Source organism: Macrobrachium nipponense, chromosome 24 (genome assembly GCF_015104395.2).
Source record: "Macrobrachium nipponense isolate FS-2020 chromosome 24, ASM1510439v2, whole genome shotgun sequence".
In the NCBI taxonomy this organism is placed as follows: domain Eukaryota; kingdom Metazoa; phylum Arthropoda; class Malacostraca; order Decapoda; family Palaemonidae; genus Macrobrachium; species Macrobrachium nipponense.
The window spans coordinates 9,625,025-9,645,172 of record NC_061091.1 but is presented as its reverse complement, the minus strand read 5'-3'; the positions used below and the strand labels follow the sequence as shown (position 1 = coordinate 9,645,172).

Genomic DNA, 20,148 nt, shown 5'->3' with positions numbered 1-20,148 from the left:
AAGGGCTGCTCTGCGGGAAGAGTCCACGAGACTAGAAAAGTCTCCCTGAGCGGAGGCAGTCACACCCAGGGAAAAAACTTCTCCAGTGTCATACCAGACACGGCTCCTTGACGAAAGTCTCGAAGGGGGAAGACACATTTTTCCCTGTTCCCTCTTCTCCAAAAGCCAAGCGTTAACTTTCTTGATAGCTTTCTTAGCCGAAATCAAGAGGACGAGACGCGTGAACGAGGACGAGGAGTCAGGCTTACTGTCCTTTTTCCACTGCGAACTAGGAGAAACTGGAACGGAAGGCGCAAAAGAATCTCCAAAGTTGTCAACGAAGGATCGTAAAAGGAGTTTATACCCCGACAAATGCTTGTCTTTTTCTGTAAGTCCTTCTCTTTCTTCCTCCAAATCCGAAGCTTCCTTCGACGAAACTGGCGAACATTCCATCGGAAGAGGAATCCTGTTCGGCGAAGTCACACCCTGATGCGTCCGAGGAGGGTGTGAGAAAGCAGGAGAAGACGTCTGAGCCTGTACTGAGACGTATCCGGGCGGCTGCGTTGGCGGCTGAGCTGGCGGTCGTGCTGGCGGCTGAGGTGGCGCTCGAGCGAGAGCCTGACGTGGCGCCATAGACGGAGTCAGGAAAGGAGTCCGACCAGGCGCCTGAAGTGGCGTCTGAAGAGGAGTCACATGGAGAGTCTGAGCCTGAAGAGGCGACTGCAAAGGAGCCTGCGAAGAGGACTGCACAGTAGTCTGCGGAAGATGTAAGGCGGTCGGGAGCGCATTCGGGGACGAAAGAGACTTGCCAAAAGCTCCAAGATACTGCCTAACTTGGCATTCATCTGTTCAAACACCGAAGGTTGAGGATCCACCGACGTAGAAGGCGCGGGAGGTGTAGAAGGATGATCCACAAACACGTCTGGAGCCGCAGGAGTTATCGCTTGAGGAGGCTCTGGAGAAGGCTCCGAAGGAGTGTGCGTGTTCGGCTTCTCCACTTCTATGAGAGAAGGGCGATAAATCGAAACCGCCGGAGAAAAAGCTTCAGGCTCCTCCCAAAAACTACAAGAAGGTTCGGCAGCCGCCACCTTCTTGGGAACCGCAGCAGGCGAAACATCGCGAGACCTTTTCAGCGGTCTAGAAGTCTTATTACGCCAACCTCTATAAGAGGAAACATCTGAACTAGAGTCGCTTGACGAAAAACACTTCCTCGCAACACCTTTCCAATGGTGAGCGACAGCATCCTGGGATACGGCTACAGGATTGCTTGAGGGGGCGGCTGCTCGGGAGCAGATCCCGCTCGCCTCCCTTCGGTTTTCGGCATGCCTCCTCCCAGGATCTGGGGAGTTTGACAGGGGCCTAGACCTAGGAGAACGAACGGGCCGAACAACCACCTCCTCCACTACACTTGCACTAAGTAATTTATCACACTTAACTACCACTTCTTGCACTGTCTCACCCATTTTCTGCATAGTGGTGAGGAAAGAGACAAATTTCGAGTCCATATCGGCTCGTAATACTGACACGGGATCGGGATCGGGAGATACAGATTCGAGGGCAGGAGCAACCACTACGGGGTTAATAGGAACAGGATTAACAGAATTCAGAGGAATATCCTGGCTACTCACAAACTTAGAAGATCTCTGTGAAGCCTTTCTGATTCTATCTTTTTCTAACTTTCTCATATACTTTCCCAGTGCCTTCCACTCCTGAGATGTTAGAGATTTACATTCTTCACGCGTATTCTCAAAAGAACATTCACGTCCCCTACAACTAACACAAGTAGAATGAGGATCAAGTGAAGCTTTAAGAAGTCTAGTCTTACACCCACTACTACACACCCTATACTGAACAGAGCCGGTGTCAGACATCGTGAAGAATTCAAAATAATTCCTAAAAAGGACAACAATATCAAAACCAAAATAATTATAGCGCTAGCAAAAAGATCAGTAAACTCAAGGTACATCACCAAAAGGAGAAAACCAAGATGATCAAATCCAAATTCCAACCAGCAGAGGAACCGTGTTACCGGTTCCGACGGCAGGAAACTTCTGATTTATTGTTGGAATGGTTCCCGGTACCCGGTAGAGGGCGGGAGTAGAGGGATCACCTGTCAAACCATTAGCGCTACCGCGAATTTCAAATTCTGCCGTGACGTCAGGAGACGACAGCTATATGTAACCACCGGGTAAGTTATATAAGTGAAAATATTAGGTAGACTCAAACTTTTTTCTGTATTAAAACTAAATCTGGTAGGGCAAACAGAAAAATCAAGATACAGAAAGATAGGGAACTGGCCACAATGAAAGTTAGCCCAAAATAAAAAAACATCCACATGGGAACCCACTACAGTTACTTGAATCTTTAATGCTTTAGATACAGTGTTTAACAAATAAATAACGTCAAAGAGATGTGAGCTGACAAATTTTATGATGGAATCCAGAGCATGTTGAAATATGTACTACAGTGTAACCCCCTTGTTCGTGGACTCACATATTCATGATTTCTCTCAGGAACATTTCCCCCCATCATTCACGGAAAATTACCCTATTCGCAGTATTTTTCTAAGAGAAATATCCCTAAATTCCTGGGGTTTTTTTTTTTATCAATTTCATCATAAAATGCACTTTTTGTGATAGAACTTAAAAAACAATATAATGATTTTTAGGTGGTTTTCCTTAAGTTTTAACTAACAAAATAGGCTGTTTTCAGCATTTCTATAGGGGTTCCAGCTATTCGAGGATTCGAACTATTCACAGGTGTGTGAGAGTGTGTCCTGGTACACATCCCCCGTATATACGAGGGACCACTGTACACACACTCAGCACTCATAATGGAAAATGTAAATAATGACAAAAGTATGCAGTTAAGCAAATTATACTTCAAACTCAAATTGGGACTAAAACATGTGGTCTACTGTAAATACCATCAGTTCATTGCACCAGAATCCGTAATTCTAAACAGTGTTAAATGAGGATCACTAAACACAACTTCACAAGAAATCTCCTAATACTGTTATAACATGTCTCGTTAAGAAATCCACAAAAATGTCTTGAAATTAAAGCACTTACATTGACAGAATCCTTGCAGAGTCCCACCACTTGAAGCCACTGTTTGAGGGAGGGGTAGAGCTGAAGCTCTTTTGGCAGAGACACGTCAGGGGGCAAGTGACGCTTTGTTACTAGTTGAAGACTGAAAAGCTTTACCAACTTGCCCTGAAACAAAATGAAAAAAATTAACCTCCACCACTGATGAGGTTGTAAATGTATTAGTTGTTAAAGATAATAAAACATATAGTCTAAAAAAAATTTGCCACTTTCAAGGGTCACACACTGAATAGTGAAATGCACATTAAATTTCACTTATTTTTCAAATAGCTGCAAACTATTATTAAAAACAGCTTAGCCACTCTCAGGAATTTGTATCATTTACACTGAATTTCTGCTATACAGCACCTAGCAATCAAGGGCACATTCACACTGCTGGTTGGAGCCACTGTCTAATTCAATGACATATACAATAGTAAACAATAGTTGTACCTGTGCAACTATTACTGTTACAGCATGGAATGAGGGATATGGCTGCAACAAGTCCTAAAAATCGGTACTGGTAGGACTGGATTATTAGTTTAGCTTTGACTACCCTTTCCACTGTCTTGTCCAAAATAGATAGGTTTAAATACTAACATCTTAATTTGCATATATAAATACTGTTTTATTTGGGATTTGATTAGTAACCAAGAATTTACCCAATGGATAAAAGCTTATCAGTACAGGACTTTACTGTTTATACCTAACAATCACTGTAAAAATAGTCTTATTTTGAGGTTCAGATCCAACACTGAACTCAAAATTACTATATCAGTCTGGACACATGCACTTTTCATAGCTCAACTGTTTCATTGTTTAACACAGTGAATGTCAACCTTTGTTGCTTGAGAGGTGTGACACCAGACAGACTAATACTTTCAAGTGTGCTACTGCAAGAAAACAAAATATTTGTAATAAAGTTTTGTATATACTTACTCAGTAATTATACAGTTATAGTTTTCCACATACAACAGCCTAAATTCAAATTTCGCTTTGATTGCTCAGTGTAGGTATGCAGAGCCACCCCATAAAGGTAATGTTAGGAACGACTTGGCTAATGTATAATGTCCATCAGAGGGGAGGGAGGGAGGGGTCTGATCATGTAATTACTGGGTAAGTATATACAAAAATTTATCTAATTACAAAAATGCAAATTTTGCATAAATGACTTTCCCAGTAATTACACAGCTGATTCCAAATTGAATGGAGGTGTGATCATGGACATATTCTATTCTACTCCAAAGCATTAAGTCTTGTAATGAATTTGAAATTAAGTTGCTAGAACTGAAAAACAAAACTTGTCGCTTCCTATCACTTAAGCGAACTACTGCAGATGGAGACTGCCTCTGGTTGGTGCTCACCATAACTTATAGTGACGTGGCAGTATACCCAAGGGTCACCTCCTACTTAGGAGGAACTTGGCAGCAAGGGAAGTGCTCCAATGGCCAGCAAAGATCGATAGTGTCTGCCCTTGCCCTGGTCTCGAGATTTGAAAAATAGCTTTAAGCTTTTATCAAAAATATAGTAAGAAGTGAAGATCACTTAAGCTTCCGGTAGAGTAGTAGTAGTAGAAATGGCGTAAAGAGGAAAAAGCATCTGAAAACTAGCAAGGTAAAGGCAGTTTTCTGACATTCTTAGCTTTGATTAAAAGTAGTCAAAAAGCACTCCACGACACTGGATGACCACAAGTTCAGACAGAGGAAGAGACTGGGTTCTTGCCATAACATACAGGTCAAGGTGAGCGAGTTGACAAACCTGGCAGTGAATGCCTGAGAGTGGACTGGAGATCGAAGGCAAAATGTTGCTTTCGATGCTTCAAACATCTAGGCGCTAGCACTGGATATTCAATATTCAATACTACTATGAGATTTACAGCCAGTGTTTTTCCGGGATAAAATTTCATCAACATACCAGACAAAGATGACACTTTGTCACAGGGTATCTTTCATCCCTACCTAATTTTTGACTGTATACTGTATTATGAAAGTTGCATAATTCTGGTAATTATAAGAGTAACACCGACTTCTTGTAGACATCGCCAGAAAACTCAGAGGAATGCCTTTCGAAGATATAATGACATAACTTACGTTATTAACTCGGCCCCTTCTTGATGGATAATTGGTTATTCATGAAAAAGTCTCAACCTCTGACAACAATGAAATACAACCAATACTCCTTGGTTACACTTTGTAGTACTGGTGGTGATAGCAGTAGCAATAGTAGTAGTTATATAGGACTGATACCATGGGGTCAAGTGCTAGAAACCTTGAAGAAATGGGTTTCCACAAGTAATGTGAGAAATTACTTTCGATCACTATTTCGTCATTGAAAAATTATATAATAAAACACCAATTAACAAAGTGGAGACAACTTTGGCATTCGTCGTAACTCCCTTGATATTTTTCCTAATATGACAGTGGCGATCATTGTAATACATAGAGCATATTTAATTATCTTTCTGAACCTAATGGAAGTCAACAAATGACGAAAACTTGGGAGGGAGCCTTGGATGTCCGGGTGTACTCCTTACCAAAAAAAGGGCACTATTATTCATTTGGCTGTTCAAGCTTATGTAGGGTTTGCCACGGGCCTCCTCACTTCTAAACAATTGTACCAGTTGAATCACAAAAGCTGTCCTGCAACCATGGGGACAACGACTTGAAGCCACCATTCTTGAAGCTTTGACAAAGTACGAATATTCATTCAGAATTTCAGAGACAGTTGTTTGTTGTCATCACTTTGTGGGAGGAGTCATGTGTTTATGTCATGTATAACTTTGAACCCATACATTGGTGTGTTCCGCCACTGGCTCCAGCTGCTTTATTTTACCCTTAAGAATATACTTTTTTCTAATGAAAGTAATAAAGAATGCTGCTGAAAATTAGGTAGGGATGTAAAGTATACTATGGCTAAGTAATATCTTTGTCAAATGCACAGAAAAAGTTATTCTGGGAAAATACCGTGACAAAGGCTCTAAATCTCATAGTAATTAGTAACTATAATAGTAACATTTCTTATCAGGAGGCAACTCTTCTGAATCCGACGACTACAAAGCACCACTTACTAAGACGCCTTTCCAGCAATGTTCAATCGAAACCTGTAAGCACACAACAGGTTCAAACAAGGGGGCAACCCCACCTCCAGCTCGTTTTGGCTGCCAGTATGTCTTCTCTCCAGTGTTGAAGAGCAGGACAGTAACTTTAGGTCTAGGATATCTATTCCCAGGCTGTCTGCTGACACCTGGGAATAGGCTACAAGTTTGACCAATCGGGCAACTATTGCGAGTAACCCCCTCGGACTCTCTTCGATTGCCAGTAGTATTCTCCCCAGTGTGGAGGAGCAGGACAGTGACTTTAGGTCTGGATCCAAGGGGGGGGCCAGGCAGTCACTTCCTCCACCAAACATCCAATAAGACACCTCTTCAGTGCCTGTCTGTTGATACCTGGGACTGGCAAAAGGGACGACTACCTGTGTGTAACCCCACAACCTCCCCTGGACCTGTGGTACGTCTTCTCCATGGCCCAGGGGAGTAGGACAGTGACCTTTGTCTAGGAACATCGACGGACAAGTAGCCACCTCCTCTACTGCACAACGCATCACTGTTACAAGGATAAATTCATGATAACTGATATAAAAGGCTGGCAAAGGAACGGGAAGGAAGCGAAGGAGCCAGGTGCAGGAGCAAATGAATGAGATAGGAGGGTTAGCAGTTGGAAAGAACTGGCACCATGCAGACAGGAGCTGGTATTGGGTGGTGTAAGGTACAGGAGGCAGCTGGCAGGTGCTCATGCGCGTGCCTGTGGGTGGAGGCGAATGGTGGGTGCCTCACAGATTTTTGGAAATCTCAGTTATTGACTTCCAACTACTTTTTATATCTTTAAAGGCATAAAAATATTATGCGCATTATGTATGAATAATATTGGCATTTCATATATTCAGATATGAATGTATTTAAAGATAATATAAATGTATGTGTACCTTCTAAAATAAAAGATAAATCTATATCAAAAAGTAGTTTCAGCATTAAAGTATCAAAGCAAATCGGACTCTACTGTTGTAGGGCAATTGTTTACTCTCTAACACAGGCAGTCCCCGGTTATTGGCAGTGGTTCTGTTCTTGCCGGGGGGGGTGCTGATAAGCGAAAACTGCCATTAACCAAACTCAGTGATTTACAGCTGTATTGTGTCAATAACCAGAACTTGACACATTGTGGCATGATAAATTGCCGATTTTATGGCAATAGACAAGCCCCATAAAACCAGATCATCATTAACCGAGTCTGCCTATAACCGGGGACTGCGCGTAATGAGTGATAAAAGAGAAAACAAATATTTACAAAAAGAATTGATTACTCAGAAAGAAATCAATACTAGAATTTTCAGGAATAAATCAAAGTACTTGAATCTAGTAACTGATTATGTGCACCATTAATTGAGACAAGTGGCCTGCAACCAAGTCCACACCACCATGCAAACTGGAGACTTGAAGCTAAAGATGTGGAACGTTTACGATTGCATAACAACACGAAAATACCTCCATACGCCAGGCACATGCAAACCTCTGTAACGTTCCCGAAGTACTGCCAAAGCAAGAACCGGTAGGTGATACTCAACTGACAAGAACATTTACGCCTAAAACAAATTGCAGCCAAGTATTAACACCATTCTCTCATAACTACATTTCAACCCCATGCTTCAGTTCTCTGCAAAAGAAAGTGATGAGTATCCCAGACTTGCTCAGTGAACAAAAAATGTTTTGGCCTAAAAGCATGTCTTAACATTAACGAATTCTTTTTCTTCTTTCCAACCATTATCACTACATTAGAGGTTGGTCGCCTGATGTGCCTTCTCCACTGCCTTCCATTAAATGCATCATCCTCCACCAACATCAGGCATAGTTTATAGTTTGGCAAAGGGGTTTTTACAACTGCATGCCCTAGCTGTCGTCAACCACAGTTATTGGCAGTGGGCCTCGCCTCTGACTGAAAAGTCCACCTGCAAGGCAGCAGTTCCCACAGTTATTGGAAGTGTGCCTAGCCTTTTACTAAAAAAAAAAAAAAAAAAAAGTAAGACTGAAAGGTAGCAGTTTCCACAGTCTTACTAAAAAGAAAGACTGCAAGGCAGCAGCTGTCCTTTTAGTTGGCTTTTACAACATGCAGGACCTACGGTGGTGGTAAGTAAAAAAAAAAATATATATATATATATGCAAAAGTACGGCCTAGAGGGATGGTGTAACATTTGAGAATTACTTTACGGTAACTATTTCCTGGTGGCTTGCGAACAGCTTATGCCCAGTGAACAAATCATGAATGTAAAAGTATTTGGCCTAAGTCAATGATGTTATATTCAAGAACTACTTTTAAAGCAATTATTAACCTGTGACTTGCACATAGCCTAAGCCTGATAAGTAAATCACAAATGCAAAAGTTCTTACCTAAAAGGATGGTGTAACATCCGAGAATTATTTTTAAGACAAAACTATTCCCTGCGACGGCAAGTAGCCGGCTTGATGATAATCTGAATCAAAATAACAAATAAACAAAAAACAAGACTCGTCCTGCTCAAAGGCCATGAAAATATGCATTCCGTTGGTTGTGTAACACAACTGAAATCCAGTGTTATAACCAGAAAATAAGAACAAGCTGCCGCATGCAGTCGATGTTTAGTCATGCACATCAGACAACAGAATGAGGTAATGAGCTAAGTCGTTCCCAATATTGCCGTTATGGGCCAGCACTGTAAGTGTACCTACTACACTGAGCAATCGAAGTGCTACCCACATTTGAATTTAGCCTGCCGTATGTGGAAAACTATAGATATGTAATTACTGTTTAAGTTACTTATACAAAATGTAAGACTTTTCCAATAGTATATAAGTGAGATATATCAGTGAAAGTTTTGAAGTGGACTTTTTTGCCAATACCGTTCTCCAAGTGGTTTACTCATGAAATTGCTAAATATTCAAAATTGTGAGCTGGATATTGTTTGACCATTCATTGTGTGTTTTAGAAGTTATAAGTTTTTTAAATTTTTCTGGAGTAAACTATTCATTCTGTGTGGTATGTAACCCCTTATCTAAAAACAATGGAAGGACCCCAGTGGGAAACTTTTCTTGCACCTCAGGTAATAAGTCTGACTGATACCATATATAATCTACTGTCAGAGTGCACCAACACAACAAACCATTACATGAACAGTCTAATTATAAGCAAACTTGCATATGTACTGCATAGTATACACTTGCATATTAAGTAATAATCCACTGGAGACAAATGGCAGTAAAAATCCTACGTTATTTATGGATACGATATTTGTCACATTGGCATATTTCACCACTGCTAGCACTAGCAATGGTTATTAGGTAAACTAAAACAGCCTCACATATAAAGCAAAACAATCATGACATACAAAATGAATCACATAAAACTGGTGTTAGTTACTTGGGATGTGACTTCCTGCATTAAGTATCATGTTTAATCGTTACCTTCAACAACACTTCACACTAAAATATTTTATTTGTAAGGCAATACATACGGTATAGATTATCATAATCTTCAATCATGAATTTCAGAATCAGTAGTGAAGAGAGCAATGAACCTGGACATGAGAGGTTAGACAGGACATCTTCACATCCATACTGTACTTTCAAATATCTGTGAACATGAGTGGTACCACTGTCAAATAATATATGGGTAATTCTAGGCAATAACTCCACAAGGACTGCACGAACATTTCCACAAATACGACAGCCACTAGGGATTGGGGCATCAAATGTATTTTGCTGTGTTAAGTACTAGTCCCTGGAGGTTAATTACAGTTGACCCCCCAAAAATAATATTAAATTCTTAATATGCAACCCAAATACTTTAGGAATTTGTAATTTCCAAAGGAATACCTGACACAGAGTTATTACCTAGATCTACCAATATTAGTAAATACTAATTGGAAATGTCAACACTGACAAAATGGTCCAAGCACACTGGCAAAAGTAGTGACCAAATGTTGGGTTTATTTGACTAGAAAAACATTTCAAACAGTGAAAAGTACAACCAAAGATCCATTTTCGGTTACTGAGTTTAAACACTTTTTATTGATGGTAGACTAATGATATTTTTGCCTTACATAAGATACTCTGTGTTATGTTAACAATACACACAATGATGCACTAATAAACATTGAATTACACAACAGATCATAGAGAAGATGGCAGGTAGAGACGGCTGATGTGAAAACCATCATATTTCCAGCAACAAATTTATGATCAACAAATTCATGATAAAAGTATACGAGAAATCTTAGATGATGAATCAATCACATGGGTTAAAATAGACTTCGATCATGACCGTTTCAATGTATTTTATGGCTCCTTCAGCCACTTTGATTTTCTCACGAACCTCTCTCACTCACTCTGGTTCAGATCTAACAAAAGATAAGACTGACCAAAAATGTTTGGCACAGGATATTGGTACTGCAGCCATATATTGATCGCGATAGATATTGGTACGGCTGTGAATTGCGCATGCATCAATTTCAGACTTCCTGCCTTACAAATAACATAGCGTGGTGGGGGTTCATCAGATTCTGCAAGTGGTGCCGTATTGCACTCTTGACTTGCTGTAGGTGCGGCAGTTAGCCGTATCCGTTTATCAGTTTGCTAATCATGCACCAGTTGCTTACACTGTTGCTAAGAGCTATAGGTATGGCACTAGAAGATCAGCGACAGTAGTAATAATAGACGAACTGAATTGTTTCGCTGAACATGTTCAATTCAAAATGTCAAAAAGAAGCACCATACTGTCATCACCAAAGCACCAAAACATTTTGACAGTAAATGAAAATATAAAAAATCACAATGGTATTATTTTATTTATGGACATTAATAATGTAGCATATTTTAACTTAGTTCACTATGTTAAGGAAGTGTTTTGTAGTAATTCTGTATAATATTATCTGTCACAAATGCTTATTTCTTATAAAAATCAAGAAAAACGTTAGCGAGTTCACCTGAAAAAGTTTAAGTCCAATGTTATTCTTTTCATGGGCACGGGCAGCTCTGTAAATCTCATTCTACTAGGTAGAAGCTTCGAAAATCTCATTCTAGTAGGTGGTAAATTTATCTTCTCAATGCGTACGCATAGAACCAATTTGTTTTGGTTGTTGGCTCCACCTTTCAACTTCTGTTATTGGAAGTACGTAATTTTATGACGTCTTAATATTTGCCTTCTACACCAATCATAAGTATCCTGAGTTTGTTCATTTGTTTATTTGTTATCGACAACCACTCAAATCAACTGTTTCATCTCTTGTGGCTTAACTCTTATTGATTTCAGCCAATAACAAACGTTTTTGGAATTACGTAATACTTTTGACGTTTTGCCATTCGAAGACAGGTGCTTCAGGCCACTGTTTCGACAATTAGCCAATCTACAAACATACCTGATTCTCTCCAAAATACTATGGTTTGGTTGGTCCTCATTAAAGAGATGATGACGTCAATTGTCACACTTTATGTAACTGGCTGTCAATTTATGACGCTTTCATTGTTAACCAATCAGAAAACAATACGGTTACAACAGACCAAGGATTTTCTTTTCCGCCATCAGTTTAAAGGTATGGATAGTGAAATTCAGTTATGTGACTCTTGTGAACTCGATTATTTTTGGGTAATAGGCAAATATCATGGTGGTGCGTATCCCGAACATGCAAAATATGTATATGATTTTTTCTGTCAACATTCTGTGTTACCTATGAGTGTTCAGTGTCCTTAGTGTCAGAAACCATTACTTTTTAGGGAAGATAAGCATATTTGGTACTGTAGCGATTGCTAAAACAAAGAAACGCTGGCGATGTGGGTATCAAGTTTCAGATTATAAAGGTACCTTTTTAGATGGTACTCATCTTCCTGCTTGGAAACTTATTATTTATTGATCATTGGGTCAATATATTGTGGAACCATCATACTGTAATAGATTCTCTTAAAATTAGTAGAGCAACCAGTGTTGATTGGCGTAGTTTTTGTTGTGAAGTTGCTGAATATTATTTTGATAATCAAGAACCAATTGGTGGTGATGGTGTTATAATAGAAATAGATGAATCTCATTTTGGCAAACGTAAATTTGACAGGGGCCGTCCTCTCAGTGATATTTGGGTTTTGGGGGGATTGAGAGGGAATCCAAGAAATTTTTTATACTGCCTTTAGTGGAGCCTTTGCCTCGAGAACGCTCAGCTGAAAATCTTATTCCTTTAATCCAGAAATATATTAAGAGTGGCTCGTGTATTAATAGCGACAAGTGGCGTGCGTATAATAAGCTGTCATCTTTGGGTTATATACATAAAATGGTGAATCATTCGGAAAACTTTGTAGACCCTGATAATTCATTGGTACATACTCAAAATATTGAAAGACTTTGGAGGGATCTCAAAGAGTGGATCAAGCGGCCTGGAAATCGCTCACAATATTTTAAGCAATATATATCTCGCTATTTATTTTTAAAACAATACCCTGAAAATCAGCAACTACATTATTTTTGTAAAACTGCTGCATTGCTGTACCCTCTTCAAGGAGAGAGGCAACGTCCCAAGAGGCCACAGGAAGAGGAGGAGGAGGAGGAGGAGGAGGAGGAGGAGGAGGAGGAGGAGGACCAGCAGCCCCATTGTTCAGGCTTGTAAGACTGAGAGTAATGGTGAGTACAATATTTATTTCTGTAGTATTAGGTACCGTACCGATCAGGTATTATTTTAGTTATGGACATTAGCTAATAAGGTAACCTAGTTCTTATACAAATCAAGAAAAACGTTAGGTTAGGGGGTGTGGGGGAGGGCCTCCCACCGAAAAGGGTGGGGTAGGGAGGGGTGGGGTGGGGGAGTGAAGCCCCCGCCATCCAGGTGCAGATATATTCAGTGACAGGTTAGGTTAGTGCACAACTACAATGTGACGTGCAATAACTGGTCATATAGTGCATTTGTATGCCATTTCCTCATGTAGAATTCTTGGCACGGGTTTTCCCATTTCCAGTGTTTTTATGTATTTCCAATTCAGTGTATACCTGTATACCGGTCCATTTTTATATGTTTGAGTGTTATATTTAGGTTTTTTCCTCCATTTTGCCCTGTTTTTACCTACTTTATCTCCCTGTTTTTACCTACTTTATCTCCCCCACCCAAAACCCCGCTTCCCAAGGAGGTTCCCCCAGATTGTTATCTATAGGGGGAGGGGTGGTGGAAGGATAAGTATTCATTTGCGATGGAAATAAACCTCAAAATCATTCAAATCACATCATAATACAACAGAAAAACCTATATTTTATGTTGAAAGCAATTTATGTCCTTAAGTAAAATAATACCATCACAATAATACTTAAAACATACTTACATTTTGACTATATACATCATGAATAATGAAACTAACTAATCTATCTGTGTACCTACTATGTCAAATCTTCTTTTAATCTCCTCTGAACCATGTAATAATACATGTTTTTGCAGAAAAACAGATTTTCAGGTTTCAACAAGCTGAAAAGGCAATAGACGTCTATGAAGAGTCAAAATTCCAGAAATTGTATATCAGTAGGTCACGAACGATTGAATCGGCCCTGTAAAGAGCTCCGAAGAGGAGATTCAAAGATTTGAAGTACACAGAAATCATGCTCTGCTGTATTCATCGTAGTAAGGAGAACTACCAAAGTCAATCCTTTCTTGGAATCTCCTCTTCGGAGCTCTTTTCAGGGCTGATTCGATTGTTCATGACCTACGGATATACAATTTCTGGACGTTTGACTCTTCGTAGATGTCTATTGCCTTTTTCAGCTTGTTGAAACCTGAAAACACATGGTTTTCTTGCTGTCACTGATATGCCTGAGGCGGTAAACAAGAGTTCGCGTATGCGCAATTCACAGCCATACCAATATCCAGTTAGAAAATGTTTTCTATTGGACATTGGAGAATTATATGGCAAATATACTTAAAAACAAACATCACGTAAGGAACAGGGACCCTTAACGGGGTTAATTATTGATCATACACACACTGAATAAAATGTGAAATGGTGAGTTGGGATCTAATTATCTCTGAATCATTCTAATGAAGTTAGTACACATTTTATGATGATTACACATGATACCTAGGTATTCATAACTTCACATCCATGGCAGCTGACATTTCTTATATTTGGGGAAAAAAAAATAACTTAAAACTAAGGAGACAAAAGCATAGCTACTACCTATAAGCCAGGTGTAGACTTGATCTTACAATCTTAGAAAAGTATAACCTTGACTTAGGTACCTAACCCCTAATGGACAGATACCCTCATATGAATCGCAGTAACAGGATTTGGGTGGTGGAAGGATTCATTCACGGTGAGCATCAACATTGCGAGACATCAATTTAGAGGAATCAGATGGGAAAGAGGTTCACTACTTCTATTGCCCATATATTTACTACTAATGGCAACTTTTAGACTGGCCCTAGGTAATCTCAGGTCTCATACTGGCCTGTCATATCCCAGTCATTCTGAAGAGCAACTCAATCCTTTCAGTAACTATTCGAGGGGGATAGGGGATCCTAACCTAACCTCAGGGGGTCCTATTTGCTCATAGCTAGCTACTAGTCTAGTGTATCCTTATTGTTCTGAAGGTCAACCTGCAGCCTCATAGAATCTACCTAGGCTACCAAGTATGCTAGGGGGGAAGGGGATCCTAAGCTTACCTTAGGGGTCCTACCTGTTTGCTCATAGCTACTAGGGGGAAACATCACAACAGGCCAACCCTCATCACGGTAGACGGGTCTTATTCACTCGATATTTAATTGGTGAAACATGAATACAATTGCAACTCTAAGCATACCATTTAAAAGACTGAAGTTTCGTCAACATATTGTGATATATGAAAGCCCCATACGAACTAAAATAAGCATGTGAGTTCTTCGTAAAATATGTTTTCAAGGCAGTTTTGAAATCCAATATGGCGGCTACGTTTTTCATGGACGGTTCTCATCAGTGACGGCCACCATCTTTCCCCAGCCTTCCCAGCACTCATTTGAACAATGTTAGCGTATGTATGTAACGTTTATTGATCTTACTCAAGATTGCAGTTGTAATCAGCACAATAAAACAACATTTTGTTGCCTATATTAGTGAAAGTATGAAACTTGTTATTCCCGGGTTTATGGTTGGAACTGAATTCATTCTTACCTTGTAATCGGCGGTTTTTATCCTTACTGCCATCACAACTGAAACTCCACAGTGCTTATTTGATTGTTATTATACACATTTTGGTCTCAGTTCACTCCACATTGCACTTTAAACCCGTTGCTGTTCCTGGTTTCTAAGCGCGCGCGCCATAAACACAATTACAAACAGCAGACGACGACAGACGACGAAAACTGCAAAGTTTTTATTCCCTAAACTGTTTACTTTACTCGTTATTTAGTTTAAATTTACATTGTTATTTAAAAATTTTGATTTAATTCATGTATATTCCCTTTTTTGCAACCAAATTACCCCGAAAAATTACAGATATTTCTAACGTAGATAAAATCAAATGTTTCTAACGTTTTCGTACATCTGGCTGCCGAAAACCATAGAGGAACGAATACGGAAAAGTGCATAGAGGAACGACTACGTTTTTTTTTTTTTTTTTTTTTTTTTGCTAGCACTTTTCATTGATTTCAGTCTTATTAGTATTTTGAATTTTCTTAAATAATCGTATGCCAGAAATAAATGTAACCTTTAATGTTTGCATGCTTTAATGTTTGCATGCTAAGAATGGCAAAATCATCGTTGCCCCATTAGAGGCGGCTTCACACATACGCCGTTCCATTATTATAAACTGTTTCCATGAATTCTAGTTGTCATAGTAATGCAATAATGATAAAATTGCTTAATTTAATATTTATGTATATATACTTCCAATACATAGCCTAATTTCACCAATTTCAACGTTTTGTTTATAGTCTTATACCCAGTTTGGAGGGTCAATGTTCGTTACTAAAGAATCTGTAACCTCCTTAAGTCGTTCAGTTGACATAATAAACCTGAGCCATATTTTCACTCGCTGAAATGACGATATCCGCCGGGTGAGGGGCAAGTGGGCCTATCCCTTTGCCCTACGTGATGTACCCATGTTCGTTATTACTAACTAATATAATATTTATTACCTGCAATATAAACTGTTGTGCATGAAAATTTTTTTAATATTTTTAAACTAAAATTAGAGCATACATAAACCACACAAATTGTCATAAAAATGAAACATAAATCAAGTGGCTATTATTGTTTAAACATGTCTTCGTGATGAAAATTAGCGCACGCACGGATTCCTTCCCAACCTCTCTCCAAAATATTTACCCAACACAAACCAGCATTCACAAAGGGTCCCCCAACCATGTAGGGTATATAGGAGGTTAATAATTAACAATAAACAACACAACCTCATTCATCACAACACTATACGCTATGAGGAGACATGTCTGGCAAATTTTCAAAACAACTTTTACACTTGTTGTGACAGACCTTTGAATGGTTTTCGAGACAAACCCTGAGGCTATAATTATTGGATTATAGGGATTTTCATTTCCAGGTATTTTAATGTCCCTTCCTATTCCGTCCTCTCTCTCTCTCTCTCTCTCTCTCTCTCTCTCTCTCTCTCTCTCTCTCTCTCTCTCTCTCTCGTTTTTTAAATTTTACATACCTATGTCCTGCTTAACTATTTTTCGAGCACTAGTAGATGCACCTACATTCATCATTACGACTGAATTAAAAACTTGAAAGTATTTAATTAATGCTATACAAGTATGAAATATATTTTCTTATTCATTTTTCGAATTACGATAAAAGAAACAGGAGAGAGAGAGAGAGAGAGAGAGAAGAGGAGCGAGAGAGAGACGAGAGAGATAGAGAGAGAGAGAGAGAGTAGAGAGAGAGAGAGAGAGAGTGATGGACAGTGTATAAATATATCGGTCAATGGGCAGGTAACAACCGAGTGAATCGTTAGATATATCCACCAATGTAAACTACTATTATTAGATAGATAGATGGAAAAATCATAGAAAATAAGTTTAAACTGCAACAACTTTCAGAGAGAGAAGGGAAGGTGAAGGAAGGAAGAAGGACAGGGGTGGCGGTGGAGGTGGGGGAGAGGGTAGGTGGAGCTGTTTACTGGTGTGTTCCTATCCATTTCTGTATAATGGAGTTTTGGTCTATTAGTACAAGGACAAGTGTAGTTATTCTTTACGATTAGTGATTCACGATACCCTTATAAATTACGGCACTGGGGGTAATGCACTAAAGAAAAATCTCGTTCTGTTACGAGTGTTCGTTACAGAAATAGGTATTGCCCAAAAACGTGCTTGCACTGTCTCTGAAACCCATAGTAGACATGCTGCTTAGTTGTCAATCAAGTTTTTATAACCAAGTATTTTTTACAAGCTAGCTAGTATTGAATAAATTTTTTCTCAGTCAAAACATATGCCCCTCAATGCTAACTTTCCTCTTTTAACGACTTTCTGGTCATTGCAAATTCGGCCCCATAATTTCTTATGGTGCAAAAACAGACAGAGGCCCATGGACCGAAAACGATTGCGTCACACTACGGCGATAATCCAGCAGTAAAACATCTTCATATATCCAAAAAGTAAATAATAAAGATATATATGCGCATTACGATTATAACAATTACATGTATAGCTGATAACAATCTGCATGAATAACTGGTAAACTGTTCTGCAATGACAGTTGAGTATAGCAATTATTTACAATAGGTACGAAAGTCAAGATGTCGTGACGTCATAATACAGAACTTGAAAGAACGTTCTAATTCAGAAAAATAATTACTTAAATTTGAGTCAGAGTCGAGTTACTTTTTCAATAACGAATATTTTCAAATTAATCATCATAAATATGTAAAATATTGATGTTTTACTACTTATTTAAAATTAGCCAAGAGCACGCTTCTCGTCATCTTCTACCAAACAGCTGTTTACGCCTGGCTTGTTGTTGATGAGAAATCGTGTTTCGATTGTTGTGATAAAAGTGCTCCAGCGTCTGTGGGTACAAGTGGTGTGCGGATTTATCACAGGAAATGGTTAGTTTATTGACACAAGCTACTCCGTAAACATCGAGATGGCGTCAATCTTCTAAATACCTCGAGTTGTAAGTAAAAATGTTGAACGCGTTTTGGTGAGATTTGCACTACGTTTGAGACCGTTTTCAGTACCCTCTGTTTAAATCTTAAAATTTGGCCTTAATTTCTAACTTTGGAGAAAATACTTACTTCGAAAGGAGAGTAGAGGTCTTTAGCTCCGTTTCTCACCAACAACAAGTCGCGACTGATGCCCATCTCGGGTGTCAGGACGCGTTATAATGTACTTTTTCGGAGGGTGGCTTGCATTGATGGTAGGTGGCCTGCTTGGCCTGCTGTGATGTTCTACCCTATACTAGTCTTGCATATCCTTCCTTATTATAATCAACTCAGTGGTCTGGTAAAACTAGATACGAATTACCTAACTTTGAAGAGGAAAAGGATAGCCTAACTACCTAGCTAGGCTATACAAACTACCTACCTAGAACCCAATCTGAGGGGTCCTATTTGATCACACTTGTCTAGCGTATCTTACAGTCTGAAGGTCAACCTTGAGCCTCAGAGTACCTTTATGAGCTAGCCTATCTAAAGGGAACGGGAAGACTAACCTAAGGGGCCATAGGGCTTTGTACCCTAGTCCTGTTGAGGGTCACCTACGAGCCTCGAAGCTCCTACCTATTGGAGGGGGAGAGGGGATCCCAGCCTACCTAAAGGACCCTAGGGCACCGTACCTCGAGCGTCCTGATCTCCTGCTGGGTGAGCTGGGCGCTGGTGGCACACTGTGAGCGAAGTCTCTCGAGGTGTTCGGCCTGGGAGGCGATGAACTGGTGGTGAGTGGCACAGGTCTCCAACGCCTTCGCCACCACATCTCCCCCACCACCGCCGCCTCCTACTCCTCCTCCAGCCTCCTGCTGGTGCTGATGATGATGATGTGACGACGACGGCGAGTGGTAGTGGTGGTGATGGTGATGATGATCGCCGCCGCTGCTGCTGCTGCCACCACCACCAACACCACCACACCCGCCACCACCACCACCCCAAGACATCACACACAACACTCTTCCCTTACTATCTGTCTATTGAGAGCGAACAAAGAAGCAGTAGGCGCAATGAAGAGCGCTTTGCCTTCATGCTGTAAGGGAGGTGGTGGATCCGCCGACGTCGAGTATCTCCAACGAACGCTCGCGAATGATTAACTGACGCACCACCAACACCAACACACACCCGCCATTACCACTACAACAAACATTTCTCATCAACAGCCACCACACTCAAGTGCGTTCTAGCGAGCGACAAACATTTATCATTTCCAGTCGTTTTGGGGCTTCATATTAAAAATATATATTTATTAAGCATTTTTTTGAGAGATTTATATAATAAAGTATCAAAATAAGCCCATTACATCACATTCAATCTTTTCCAGCACCTAGAAAGCTTTTAAAATTGCATAGATAATATAGTCTTATTTTTCTCATTTGAAATAATTTCACATCATACACAATGGGATGAATGACTGCTTCATTATTGTAAGTATTTTTCTCCAACCAATGACATAAATCATATTACGAAAAATCATCCATTCTCATCTTAGAACGCACATACGAGATACGTCATAGTTATTATCACTTTACCTAAGATAGCCCAATATTTCAAAAAATTAAAATTTTATGGCATTATTATTATTAAATTAATTCTATATAACGTCAAATTTAATTTATATTGACAAATATATGCAGTTATTTTAACAAAGAATTATTGGACATTATTTCGTTCGGATGTATTTAGCTAGTCACATATGTATTAAAACATTTTACTTTTCACTTATTATTTTCCGATATATATTGATTTAATAGTACAATAACTCAGCAATATTACACCTTATAACCATATCAGTCTATATAATCAACTAAACAAACGCTTTTCAAATATTCAAAGGGGTTTTGTAGACTTCGGACACAGTCACGTCTCGACCATGACGTCATACTATTTCCGAACGTCATACCAAA

General features: G+C 39.5%; 1 protein-coding gene across 5 annotated transcripts in view; it reads right to left on the bottom strand.

The window, feature by feature from the left end:
* Positions 1-19,400, bottom strand: part of LOC135205436 (kinase suppressor of Ras 2-like) — a 174,351-nt gene extending 154,951 nt beyond the window's left edge. For all 5 annotated transcript variants that reach the window (XM_064236015.1, XM_064236016.1, XM_064236018.1 and 2 more), the window contains exons 1-2: positions 18,874-19,400; positions 3,051-3,194 (exon numbers count right to left, since the gene is read on the bottom strand). In XM_064236015.1, the coding sequence (XP_064092085.1) occupies positions 3,051-3,194; positions 18,874-19,188 (459 nt within the window). In that variant the 5' untranslated portion in view covers positions 19,189-19,400. The remainder of the gene's footprint in view (positions 1-3,050; positions 3,195-18,873) is intronic.
* Between the last annotated feature and the right edge of the window lie 748 nt (positions 19,401-20,148).